The following is a 14,128-nucleotide window of genomic DNA, read 5'->3' on the forward strand; positions in this document are numbered from 1 at the left end:
CCGTGACCATTAGCCAGCTTCTCTAGAAAAACGTGTATTTCAATAACCCGGCACTGTCTGTTGACTTCTATGCTGATGCTTCTTGGCATTCTGAAACTAAAAATGCTTCCAGAAATTCCAGAATCTCATGAATTCATATGTAAATTTAACAGGCAAAACAACTTGAAAAATAATTTCGCACATTGTGTTATCATTTGTTTTTGGAAAACCTCTTTTCCAGAGAATTGAGAGACCTTATCACCAGCGAAATTTTTCTTCAAGTCTGGCAGAACCTTCTTATAATAATGTAGACTAGTTATTAATGAAATAGGGTCAATAGGAAATAAACCTTTGATTTGTTTAAATATATTCTGGGTAGACCATCAAGACGAATTGGTGTCACTTGCCTGATGAAGGGAAAATTGGGAAACATTGAGTTAAGCACTGAGGTACCTGTGATTAGTTCTTTCTTGCTGGGTAAATGTGTTTATCTTTTTCCACTGGTATTTATACTAGTTAATGTGTTGCAGCAGATAAATCTACTTCCTGAGTTCATCTTTCAGCTCGTTCTCTTCTCTGTGGAGCTGACAAATGGTTGGAGTTTGACACAGTTTATCAGTTGAGTCCCTGCTGGGTGCTGGCCAGCCACTTGCTTGCTCAGACTACCCCCGAGAAAAAGTGAGTTATCTGCGGTTTTTTTTTTATTTGTTTGTTTCTAGTTCTTCTGTCTAGAGGAGTATGCATCTTAAGAGACAGACTCAGATGATTGTGAGAAGTTTTACCTCCCATAGCTTTGAAGTTTTAAGCCCAGAATGGGTTCTTGATCTTTTTCTAGTGGGGTCACTGTGAAATTGCATTAAACGAGACACAATTTTCAATTTTATTCGAAGGCAAAATTAAACCTATTGGGTGATGTCATATTTGAAGGGCACTGAAGGTGACTTACATATGCTAGGCACTGAAAAACATGTTCCCCAAAAGGACTAGAATTCCAGAAACTGTTTTTTTGTTTGTTTGTTTGTTTGTTTTCCTATGGGTCAAGACAGCAGGCAAGGCAAACAGATGCCTTCCTCCTATCAAGTCTTCTCAATTTAACTTCATCCACAGAACTAGAGTTAAACAGCCTGAGGACCTTAATTTGTCAGTTGGCATCTCTGGAATTTAATTTTTTATATTTTTAGATGGTTGGTGGTGACACATTAAAAGATACTCAGGAGAATATTACAATGCACTCATTACCCAGTTCAACGATTACCAGCTTAAGACCTGGGGTATTTCATCTGTATCCCTACCCAACTCCTGGAGATTTTGAAACAAATGCTCCAAAACATATAATTTCATGTAAATATTTTATATGCATATCTAGAAGGTGAGGATTTCTTTTAAGTATAACACTACCACATTATTCGTGAGCATTGGGATTACTGTATGTTTTTTAAGGACAGATTATTATCCACTCTTCAGGACACTGAGTGAGAAGTAGAAGAGATGGCTCTGTAGAAATTTTTCAGCATTAAAAATATATCCCAGGAGCCAAGATTGAATTGCAAAAAGGATTTTGCTCCCTTCTAGGTTCTGGAAGGCAGCATGCATATGCAGGCACCAAACTGGCATTTAAAACTCTGTTGTTCCGACTGAATTATATCCTTGGGGTGCTGGGTGAGAGGGAGCACTTCACTCAGACCAGCTGGCGGTGGCAGCATAATTAGTGAGACGTCAGCCAGCTACGAATAGAATCACCGAGGCATGTCTCCACACACGTAAGCACATGCATATTTGGCAGCCAGCAGTGATCTAGCAGTTGGATTCTAAGTGTGCCCCGTGCCACTTGTTGAGCCTAATGCAAAGTGCAGTCTAATCACTGATGTGCCCATGAACATGATTAGCTGTTACCAATTAGCAGACAGTCTGAAGCCCCTGGTGTTACTGGCTTGGATGCAACCTTCTGGTCCACCCTTCAACCTCCTTCCTTCTCCTTTCAAGCTTTGGGGAAGAGGGGAGAAGCAGAAGAGGAAAGAGGGTCCAGATGGGAAGAAAAGAATGCTGAAAAGATCCTGTAGGAAGTAGGTCAGGTACTCTGGAGATTAGAGTAGCTTGCTTCATCCCTGAATGAGGGAGCCAGGGACAAGTAGCATACAATTAGGAGGAATTAGAACAGCAACAAGTAGCTTGGATTTATCAGCTTTAATTGTCTATTGTCAGAACCAAGCTCTCCTCCAGAGGATCATGGTGGCAGTCTACATCCTAATACTTTTAATGGACCTCCATTGTGGGATTAGCTTTCCTAAAGACGGCGCCTGTTCTTTTAAAAGGAGCTGTTGGGGAGTCTGCCTGGAAGACACTGAGCTGTTACTTTCTCTGTGATGGGTCCCATTCTAGGGTAATGCAGTGTTGCCCTTCATCCCCCAGAGGCTCACCTTAAGGGAGAAGATGCCTATTGAGCTATTGAGCATTAATAGGCAGCCTGCTCCCCCCCCACACCCCCACTGTGTACTTTGAGGAAACAATGGGCTGTAGATGGAGACCAGATAAGTTCGGGCTGATGGCTTCAGAATCTCTATACTATCTTCCTGTTAAAAGGGTTCTTGCTTGGCTTATTCATAGAGAGTTTTCAAAAGATAAGGCTATTAAAGGAGGTTTGTTATTATAATGACTGTCTTCTCTCACCTCTTAACCCCTCAGGTGAAAAAAGAGGCATGTAAAGGGACCAGTCACTTTTCTCAAATCCAGGCACTGAATGAGCTGGGTTTGAACATTTTTTTTAATGTCCCCACCAACTAATATTTAACAGGTTCTACAACAGATGTGTCCCCTCTCTCCCCCTTTCCAAACCTACCTGTACCTTTGGCGTGGCAGGTGCTTAACAATGGTGTACGTGAGGACCCAGTGAACTTTGGGTGTTGGGGTTTGGGTGAGTGCTGGCTTTGGTAGATGCCTCAGTAGCAGCCCTGTGTGTGAGCTGGCACCTCCGGGTGCACAGGGTAGGTAAGATCCAGTTAGGTAAGAAAGCCTCGAAATGCACTTTTTGCTTCTCTTCTCTGGCCTTTAGTTTTCTTAGCAGGAAATGGGGTGTTGTTCTGGATCTGTGGCCCTTAATGCAGGCAGGACACTGGATTCCCTTTGGAGCAAAATGTGTGTGTATTTGTGGGGGTGGGATAGTTCAAATGATCTCATTATTAACCCTTTCAATTCTGCCTTATTCTCTCCTGATTCACTGAGCATACATGGAAAAAAAAAACCTTGGATTTCCCTTAGAGACGATGAGAAAAAAATTATCAGTCCCATTTTTTAATTAAAAAAATACATATATTTCTTCCTTCACTCTTTGGTCAGTATTCTGTAATTTCAGGGAAGCATACTGGGACAGGAAAACCCCAGGCCCTGTGCTGCTCCTGGAAATTGGCCTCCCAGCTTCTGTTTCTGCTCATCTTTCCCTTTCACCTTAGTTGTTAAGCCCACTGGGCCCTCTTTCATCTTGCTCCAGTAAAAATGATCCTATCTGCTACCCGTCTTTTTATTTCCACCATGGGCCTCCCCTCTTTCAGCTCTCCTCCCACTGAAAGGTGAGAGAACAGACATTTGTCCCACAGTCTTATTGGTGTGGAGGCTATTCTTCCTCCCCGCAAACACCAAGAAAAGAGCAGAGGAAGATCCTTGCTTCAGAGTGTGCATCTGCCCTGTCCCTCTGTCTCCTTTCTTGAGGGGCTCTGCTCTATCTTTTCTTGGTTTAGGTGACTTTTTCCACCAAATGTAAGATTATGACATGTATGCTGGACTCAGAAATTATCTGTTTTCCGCAGCCTTTTCAGGAATTACAATCCTCTTGTGTCTGAACATTCACCATAATAAAAACATAACTAGAAAGAAAAACAAATTTTAGAAACCTACCCTGGCTTTCCTACTAATGCTATGGGGATGGTTGTTGTTGCTGTTGTTATTTGTTAGTGGATGTCAAACTGGATAATTTAAAAATACGTAAATGAATAGATAAGAACACAACCATCTGTCTGAAGGGCCAAATGATACCTGGGCGTCATGACACAGGTGGTTTCCAGAACACAAGACCATGGCATGGTCTGGGTTTTCTAAAGGCCTCTGGAGAGTGCTTAGCCTATCTTCATTCCTGGCCAGGGAAGGGAACTCAACTTTTGTTCTTCAGTTTACTTAATTTTTGTTTACCTTATTTAGGAAGTCAAAACACTGACCTCATTTCAAAACATCCCACAGCCCCCCTAGGATCACCATCCCCAAAGTTAGGCCCTGAGCGTGTTTATCAAAGTTTTGGGGAGGTGAGCTGTGTCATGAGAAGGAAGTCTGTGCTATTTTTAAATGGATTTAACACATCACTGAAACATATCATACACATATCATACCAGTGACACACACAGCACATTGTCACACAGCATGTGTCATACATACATTCTCTCTCACTCACACACATACTTGCTCTTCTGGTCCAGCTTTTAAAAAGGAAGGCGGTCAAGAAAGCCAAGCCCCGTGACTCCAGTTGAAAGGGCTGTTAAAGTTTAAAAACCAAGTATCCCTCTAGTTTTCAGCCTGGCTTTGAGACATGTGGGAGGGCTTCAAAGCTACAGTGCCCCTCTTTTAGGTTCAGGCTTACAGTTGGTCCCCAAATGTTTACCAGCATGAGGATGCCTAACTTACAGGAAGTGGGAAATGGGTGTGGGGTGTGGGGGGTGAGGGTGGGTGGGTGGGTCTGGAGTGGGGAGAAGAGGGTGGGGGGGATGTTCTCTTGATGTGGTTAGCCTGTCATTGACCTTGTTTGGGTATGGCAGGAGTTGAATTAGAAAATGAAAACACGTTTCATCTTGAGTATATTTCATCCCACTTTTTACTTTCCTTAGTAACCAAAAAAAAAAAAAAAAGAAAGAAAGAAAGAAAGAAAGAAAGAAAGAAAGAAAGAAAAAAATTTCTTTTCCCCAAGTGGAGCCAGGTCTGCAGATTTGATACTCAATTTCTCTTCATTCTACATCAGTCCCCTTTTCCCCATAGTCATCTGGCCGCCTACTTTGCCATTTCCAACCCACCCAAAGACTGGAGGGGGGAGGGAAACCTAGCCCAGTAGCTGAAGCTGAATTAACATCAGCTTGTGGAGTTGCTGTTATGATGCCATCAAAGGGAACAGATTAGGATTTCTGAGGACAGAGCCACTTGGATCATTCGTGATTTGCTGCTCTTGTGAACACTTTTAATGAGAACCCTGCCTGAGAAATGCTGATTAATAAAGGTAACCGATTTTTTTTTTCTTTTTGTCATTTTTTTTTTTTTGGTGCTCTGACAGTGAGGGAAATGACATGGTGACTAAAAATGCACCAAGTTATTACTTAGAAACATTCTGAGACTTCAGATTCCTGACAGTGGTAGTCCCAGAGCTCTCTCTGCACAGCTGTACCAGTGCCGAGGTCTCCCAGCGTTAGTCAGCATTCTACATGTGCGCTGCTCTAGTTTTCTGGAAGGGCTGAGTGAAGTTCAGGTCAGTGCCTTTCCTCCCCACTTACCAGTTTCATGCTGGATAATAACTAAATATTAAAATATGAACCTGGTTGGTCCTGTTATGAAACCTGCTTCCTTTCCTTTATTCCTTCCTCCTTTTTTGTGTCCTTCATTTGAAATGATATTATTGCTCATCCTTGACCCCTATGATCAGAGTAAAAAGTTGTCTTGGAAGTTTGGGAGGTTTTTTAAGAGTTTTTTCCCCTATCACTTTGAGACAAGAAGCATTTTTGAACATTGGAAGGATGTGATATTCCAACACTGTGCCTCAAACTCTCTTTTCCTTGAAGTTCCACCATGGCCTTGTCCAGCTCAGCTGGAGCACCTGGAACTAATTTTAGGGTTGCCTAGCTAAGCCCCACACTGGTATTTGATGTTTGCGTCTTCCCTAGACTCAAGCCCATTTCACCACCTCTGAAGGTGAGTGCAGGCTGATATTAATTAACAGTGAGTTGATTCACTGGCATCTTCCAGTCATTAAAGCAAATATTTGGCTTACTATAGCCCTCTGGAATATTAGCCTTTTTGCCTATCCCTTTACTCCACTGTGGTTGGCTCCCTCACTGGCACTTGCAGGGCATATGTGGTCCCAGAACAGAGTTGGATGCTGAAAGGGAAGTGAAATACTCTTTAATCTGCCAAGGAGACTCTGAGCAGCAGGCCGGCCTTCAGTATGACTACGTTGTTTTTCTGTCCATTGTGGCGCTGACTCAGCATCAGCTAATAAACCCTCTCGAGAAGACTGGATTTCTCTTGTTTAATTATCATCTTGGAGCTTTCTGAGAGCTCTTAGGAATTGTTCACTCAGTTTTACACCCCTAGCACATCAGCTGATTTAAAAGCCCTGTTTCCTCTTGGTGCTAGCGTCCCCTCTGGCATAACATGCAATAACAGGTGGACCCACAGCCAGCAAGGAGTATGTGCTACTTATGTCCCCTAGTGGGAATTTAATTGTTCTGTGCTACAGAGATTGTACAAAGATTTCACACACACATACTGTTCTGGCATATTACCTTTTACCTCCTCCCCTCCCCACCACCACCACCAACAATAAAATTCTAGGAAAGTTTCCTGAAAGAAAATTTAAAGATAAACAGACTTACCTTTATGATTGAATTGGGTTTTTGCTTTGCTTTGTCTCAGTTTCTTTTGGTAAACAAATACTCAAATGTCCATTTCATTGTATGACTAAGTTGGTATCATCAGATTGGGACTGGGTGTGTATATGTGGGGGTGTGTGTGGGTGTGTATGCACACGTGGCATATTTAAAATACTAGAAAAGACATTGCAGGCTAAGGTAGAAAGAGAGATGAATTTTTTTTAACTATCTATGGTGAGGCAAGCAGGAAAGTGGAAGACTTGTATTTTGGTGATCTAAATAGTAATTGTAATGGGGTGCTTGCTATAAATGGACCCTTTGCATCATTGTTTCTCTGAATTAGAGGATTCCTTGCTGAAGGCACAAGACCATTGAAGGAAGTAAAGCATCTGGTTTGTTTTGTAATGAGAAGCAGGAATGCAAGGTCCACGCTCTTAATAATAAACAAACAGGACATTGTATGCCATCATCACAGGATGTCCTTCCTTCAACAGAGGACTGACTGGGGCTGGAGGAAAAGCCAGCCAGGCTCAGAATGAGCCCCACTAATTATTGCCTCCAACCGCTTTCCCCTTGCAGTGATCAGTTCAATATTCCCTTTAACTCTGAAATAATTAAAGCTCCACGTTTTACTTACACACTCCTTAGGAAGTCTACATGTGGGTTTTGAGAAGAGAAGAAAGGGGGAAAAATGTGAATCTGTAGGATTATAACTTTTTCCTATTTCCCTTTTTACCGAATAGTTGAAAGAAGGAAGTTACTTGGAATGTATTTAGTTGGAAGGAGAAATGGAATCTTAAAGCAGGGGCAGGGGAGAAAGGGTGGTTGTGTATTTGAGAGGCAAGAACTTGAGCAATGGATAGCTACCTAGTATTACCTTAGAGGCAAAAACGTTTCAACTTGCTCTTTCCGAGGTCAGTTCTGTGAATCCTGTAACTGCGGACTCAAGCTGAGGAACTACACAAATGTTTTAGGTAGTTTTTAGGTTTCCTGCAGTTAAGGAGTGTGCGCCCCCGTATTCTGCCGCGACAGGAAGCAGGGCGATCTGGAGTATTTAGAATACAATACAGCACCATTAAACGTTGAGGGTAAGTGACTTCAAAGGGAAGTAAGAGGATTCCAAGTAAATGTTGAAATTCAGACGCGAAGAGAGGAAGCTCTCGGCGGCGGCTCGCAGTCCGGGGGAAAGCCCTGGGCTCCGCGCAGCTCGGGCGAGCCCAGGTATGGCCACGCCCCCATCTCTGGCAGCTGGTAGGAGTGAATCAGACGAGTGGCTAGTGAAGTCTGCAGCTGGGAGGAGAAAGAGCCGCCGTTCTGGTTAACACAGACAGTGCTGCCGTGACACTCGGCCCTCCAGTGTTGCGGAGAGGCAAGAGCAGCGCGCAGCACCTGTCCGCCGAGAGCCGGGAGCCTGCGCCGGGGCAGCGGTAGAAAAGGAGGGACCGCCGAGGTGCGCGTCAGTGCTGCTAGCCCGGCCCGGGACGCGGGGAGAATGTGGACTGGGTAGTCATGAGTGAGACTTATCTCAGATGTTGGATCTTTGCTTGGAAAAACGTGTGGGTACGACCTTGGTAAGGAACTTGATTTTTATTTTTATTTTGAAATTGACCTAAAAACTTTCTTTTTCCTTACTTCCTTTCTTTTCGCTCTTTCTTTTCGTTCGTTCTTCCTTTTTTTTATCTTTTTTTTTTTTGATAACGCAGTTGCGGTAGAAGGAGAAATGCTTCTGTTTTAGTACACTTAGTACTGTCAAACATTTATAAGACTTTTTCCTTATGAATCATTAACCCTTTCGGTTCTAGACATAATTGTCAATTCATTGAAATTTCAGTAGTGGTTCTTACCCACCCCCCGGCAAACAAAATAACTATTCCGGGTCTGCTGAAGTTTTCAATTTTATTTTATTTTTAACATTTATATGGCGTTATGACTCTACATGTTGTAAATAAACAAGCTATTTTAAGTCTTAACTGAGGCAAAGATAACTTCAAATCTTTTTTTTTTTTTAAAGAAAAGAGCAACATATTTAGAAAAGAAGTGGAAGAATGTAGAACCATCTTGATGGACTTCCACGGTGTTGTTTACATTTTAACAAGCACGTCTTCCTTGGAAAGGATACCCCCATTCCTAATTTTTATCAAACACATCTATCTACGTGGGAATACACTGCAGAAGTTGTTTATCTCTCTCCTTTGGAAAGCACTTTTGCTGTGTGCGGGTGGATTTGGGGACTATCCTCATCAGTTTACAAGTGGAAGCAGATCTTGTGCTCTGAGTCTTCTATATCTGTTATAACTTTAGTTACAGTAAACTGTAGCACATCAGTGACTTCTGGGAATTTGTACACTTTCAGATTTAAATGGAAAGTGCTATTTGTAGCTGAGGGTTCCTAAAGGAATTCTCTTCAGGGAATTCTATTGAATAGTTTAATGTTTTGTGCCTTGTCAATTTGGAGTGTGATGCCCACAGATCCAAAGAAGCTGCGGGGGAGGGGGTGTTTTCCCCTCACTCATTTTCCCTCTTTTTCCTGTGGTCCAGACGATCTCTGTCTGAAGCTCAGTGATGCTGGCAGGATGCAGCCCTTTTCAGTCTTCCATGCGAGAGGATGAAAGAGCGCGTAGCAGAAAGGGGGGGGGGCAGTTGTTTTGAAAGTTGTTTTGCGCTGGGAGCTGGTGGGAAAGTTCAGTCTTCCCCGTTTGGAAAAGGCAGGCTGGGTTCCGCTCCTGCACCACACGCGCTTTCCATTTTTAGCTTCATTCAGAGGCAGACAGAGCTCCTTCCTCTTCCTCTCCTTGTTTGTGACACTTTTCTGAGGCAGCTTTTCCACAGTGCTGAGGGTCTGGCGGCCATGACCCCAGGCGTTCTGGGACACAGGACACAGCGCCCACAACATTTTTCTGCCGTGAGAGGTAAAGCCAGGGATTGTTCAAAGGTGTTTCTTCTTCTCCCCTCAGTGAGGTTGCCACATTCTTCTTCTTTTTTAAAAAAAAAAAAAAATAACTAAGTAGCATTTAAAAACCTTGCTTCTTCAAGGCAATGTACTTTATATGTCTTTTGGGCTCTTACTCAACTGGACCAAGCACTCTGCATCTGCTTTTAAAGTCTTCAGACTACTGTATTAGTCATAGCCTCTCAGAGGGAGCCATAGGAACAGCAGGACAATGGGGACTGAAGGCCTTTCCCTTCTCTTCCAGGCTGCCCCCAAGTGTAGCTCCAGTGCTGTAAAGTTTCAAGGGTTGGCAGAGGGGACTGAGGAGACCATGAAAATGGACATGGAGGATGCAGACATGACTCTGTGGACAGAAGCCGAGTTTGAAGAGAAGTGTACATACATCGTGAATGACCACCCCTGGGATTCTGGGGCTGATGGAGTGACTTCTGTTCAGGCAGAGGCATCCTTACCAAGGAATCTGCTTTTCAAGTATGCCACCAACACCAAAGAGGTAAGCCTCTGGTTTATTGCTGAAGAAGATTGGCACCTGGTGCTAGATCTCCCCACTTGCCCTTGAGGCCTCCTCTATGAAAATCTTGAAGTATCAGTAAATAATTGATTACTCCATGCACTTTTGTCATTGCTTTCTCTTTCCCTAAATCAGTTCCTCCTCATTTCCTCCAGCCTTCAACTGTCTCATACTAATTAGTAAACAGTTCAACCTTTTGGCAAATTGACACGTCTCAGTGAGCTTCTGAAAAGCTCTGCACCCACTGGCCCTTCATTTTGACAATATTTTAAAGGGAGAAAACTTTTCTCAATGTTTCTTTTGTCTCCCTTTGGTCATTAGATGGCTTTATTCTTTTTAACGAGCCAGCTTTACTAGCTGGGTTTCTAAAATTATTCTCAAAACCTTGACGTGTTTATGAACTGAAGTGATGGCATAAACCGAGAAGAGGGTCACGTAAAAGTGTCCTCTGTCCGGATGACTTCACTAACCACTGTTTATCTGCAGCAGCTACTTTGCTCTGGTTGGACTGGCAGGCCGATTCCTTACTGGCCTCTGAAGTGGGTATGCTCTTTGTTGTTTCAAAGGGGCTGAAAACCTAAACTTGGAATGAGCAACTGATTTGTATTTACCCTTTTATATAATGATTATAGCTAGGCGTGATGTTTAACTGTGAAATAGCTTGCAGAGCCGCCTCTTGTTTTGAGAATTTGGCTACTACAGTTGCTCTCACTAGGCTGACTTGAAGGAACCCACCCCTCAGCCAGCTTCCCATTCTCAGCCCGCAGAACTGTCTGCTGCTGCCTTCAGAAAGTAGTGAAAAGGAGTCCTTTGCTCTAAGAATCCAGGATTTGCTGCTGGGACTATTCATTACAGCCATGTCAAATCACTTTCCCCCTTCCCTTAGGAACAGCATTAAAAGGAATCCGGGAGCCTGTTTGGGAAACACTTTGTCGTTTTCCTGTTTGTGTGTCTGAGTTCAGTGTTTTTGGTGAGGGGAGACACAGCTGTCTAAAATTAAATAGAGCAATTCTGCTTTGAGTTTCATTAAAGCTCTACTTTTCGGTGTTTTTATTTTATTTTTTTCCCTGCTGGGAGAGTGGTGGTAGATTTTGTAAAAAGCAAAATTTAAATTGTAGTTGTACATGAATGTTACCAAAAATGTAACCCCAGAGGTCGGTCTTAATTAAACCTCTTCCTGAAAGTAATGCTCTTCTCAATAGAAAGTCTAATATGTGGCCCTTGGAATCAATGTAGCATTATTGAAGGTTTGGCTATGGCTTTAAAAGGTGTAGTGTGTTTTTCCTATATCAGGTTTGACTTAATATTGTTCTGTTCCCAAGGTACATTTGTGTTAGGCTGTCCTCACCAGTCTACTAGGACTGAAGTAAAGACCTTCATTCTGTGGGACATCTCTTTTTATCCTTATTATAATGTTCTTATCCTCAGTTTAGCTCTTGGCTTAAGTTTTTCAATTTTTGTCATTCAACTGAAAATCATAATTGAGTTAAGTTGTGCTCTTTAGTCCAAGGTTCAGAGAGATAGTCACTCACCCAAAGGCTATAGTTAGAGGCAGACACGGGACTTGGAGCAAAGTTCTTCTGACTTCTCCAACAAGTACTTCTTGATTATGCTACACTGGCCCCTCTTGGTGTCACTGTGGTTTTATTTATCGTCTTAACATATTTCAAACTGAGCCTTTATTGAGTTTGTTTGGTTTTCTTTCGTCTCCCTATTTTAGTATGCTAATCAACCAAAAAACAGACAGTACCTATGTTCCTGAAGGGGATCCTTCAAAACTAACTTAGGAGACCAGGATTCTCTTATCCTATTTACCCATGTTTTATTGAGCTTGTGTAGGGGATAGTACACCCCTAGTCCCTAATCACAAAAGCAGCCAGGAAATAAACTTGAATGTCATTCTGTCTTTAGCTTACTCTGGAATTTGTACCTCCTTCCTACTTTTTTTGAACTTGGGGAAAGGACAGCTCCCTTTGGGTGGTGAAAGAGGATTGTGATGTTGAGCCATTGAAGGTATAATAACTGCAAACCAGTTCTAGGACAGAAATATTCAGGATTGATGAGATGTTTACATTGTCATTATTCACTTTGTTCTTCATGTCTCATAAGCCTGAGCTGGAAATAGGGTAGAAACCTTTCTACTTATAGTTTTTATCTGATTTGTCTTGCCCTTCTTTAAATGTTTTCATTAATTTAAACAACAGGAGATGTTACATTATGTACTGTTGTGCTGACATACTGGGGAATTTTTTTTTAACAAGATCATTTTTCATTATGAATTTGTGCTATGTGTCAGCACCTTTTTTTTTCTTGGTTTAAAAACAAAACATACAACCCATATTTCTGATCTTGACCTTCATTTTTAGATTTGGCTTAGAATAATTGTGCACTCGTTAATGAGGCTTTTCTTACTTCCTATTTCCAGAACTAAAACCAAATATAGACATCCTATTCAAAACTTCTAAAACCTTTTTTTTAAAAAAAAGACTTCTAAAACTTTTTAAACTGACAGGTTGTTCTTTTACGGGGATTTTCCCCATGTCCTCCTGAAATTATCTTCTATGAACACTTGACTACACAAAAATCAGTTTCGACACTTGTATTTTTGAAGCAGTAGCCTGTATTAGTTTCTGCCCTCAGCTGAGGTTGCTGGCCCTCACGAGGGGAGTCTGACTTTAAGTCATGTGCTGATAAAGATTGGGTAAATAGACCATGTAAAAGTTATCTCACCATAACATGGAATTCCCTCTTCAAGCTCTTTTATTTGGGAGATGATGTTCTAAGATGTTACCGAGTCTCCTTCAAAAGAAATGTAATGAAGAAGTAAACTTTCCAAAAACATCTCTTTTCACATCACCCCTTTTTAAAATGAGGTGTGTTACAGGGCGAAGGTCTTGGATCACTTTAGAGTTCTAGTCCTCTCAATGAAGATATCCAGACAGTCAAAATAGAAGTTCTGTGGGGTGGGATCCAGAGAGGAGGTAGAGATAGCTAATGATTAAAATGATCTTAATGGAATTTGAGGCAAGGATGCTCAGACCACATTTAGATCTGAAAAAAATGTTTCTGCTTAAAGTTTATTGTTCTGTTTGTATACCCTCTAAAAGGAGCAATTCACCTTTAAAACAAACAAACCTATATGTGTTCTTACTGTCATAGTTTCATTTGGTATTCCCATTCAGTCTCTCACAAGCTGTAAAATCACCTTCATTTTGTACAATCGAAAAGAAACCTTTTATTTATTTATTTATTTTATTTTATTTTTCTGGAAGCTGAGGACAACCAGGTATAGTCTGTAGCTGAGGCCACTGACAGAGACAGATGTGTCCAAGTGGCAAAGGGGTCTGCTTAGCACAGAAAGCATGAGCAAAGGGCTTCTGTGGGGGCAGATGAAGCATGGCTGTGTGGAAATGCAGTGTCCTCTCCCTGAAAGGTTTATGGAAGACTTACAGTAGCCTGTCCCCAGCAGTAATTCTTTAGGACCCTGGTCAGTTCCAGTGAACTTTCCTTCCTGAGTTAGGTGAACACATTCTTAATTTAGCACTGTGGCATTCAAAGCACATGCCAGGTTTCTCTGCTTGCTCCAAGGATAGAATGTTGCACATGAGGAGTCAGGAAGATGGGGCTGGATAAACCCCTGGATCATTTAGGACCAGAGGGACAACTCTTGTCTAGGTTTTCCACTTCCCATTAAAAACAACCCTGGTGACTGCCCCCCTCAAAGTTACCTGGAGAAGCACATAATCTTAAGGGTTGCGGCTTTTGTGTCCTTTTGAATAATAACTCCAATACGAATTCAAGAAGGTATTGATTGAATAGTATTAGAGCACAGAGCTTGGATTGGATGTAGGTGGTTCATCAGCTACAGGATTCCTTCCAACCTCGAAATTGTGCTATCTATAGAGGTTAGTCTGTGTACTCTACAGCTCTGTATATAATAGGAGTTTAAACAATTAAGGTTCTGGCTGATTTGTAAAGGTAATCAAATAACAAAGTTCTCAGTTTGTCTGAGGCTTGAGGATCTTCGTTTTCTCTTCCACCACCTGCTGTCCTCTTTTTGTTTGTGCCCCTGTC

General features: G+C 42.1%; 1 protein-coding gene across 5 annotated transcripts in view; it reads left to right on the forward strand.

Moving 5' to 3' along the window:
- Positions 1 to 14,128, forward strand: part of PRDM1 (PR/SET domain 1) — a gene marked incomplete at its 5' end in the record, with an annotated part of 95,297 nt that overhangs the window by 65,534 nt on the left and 15,635 nt on the right. For 2 of the 5 annotated variants that reach the window (XM_081295618.1, XM_081295621.1), the window contains 2 exons: positions 7,760 to 8,164; positions 9,788 to 10,036. In XM_081295618.1, coding sequence (XP_081151744.1) covers positions 8,123 to 8,164; positions 9,788 to 10,036 — 291 coding nt within the window. Of the gene's footprint in view, positions 1 to 7,759; positions 8,165 to 9,384; positions 9,526 to 9,787; positions 10,037 to 14,128 lie in introns of those variants that run through there. The other 3 variants (XM_081295619.1, XM_081295622.1, XM_081295620.1) reach the window with 3 other exon arrangements.

Source organism: Spermophilus citellus (assembly GCF_964194105.1).
Source record: "Spermophilus citellus genome assembly, chromosome: 5".
Lineage (NCBI taxonomy): Eukaryota > Metazoa > Chordata > Mammalia > Rodentia > Sciuridae > Spermophilus > Spermophilus citellus.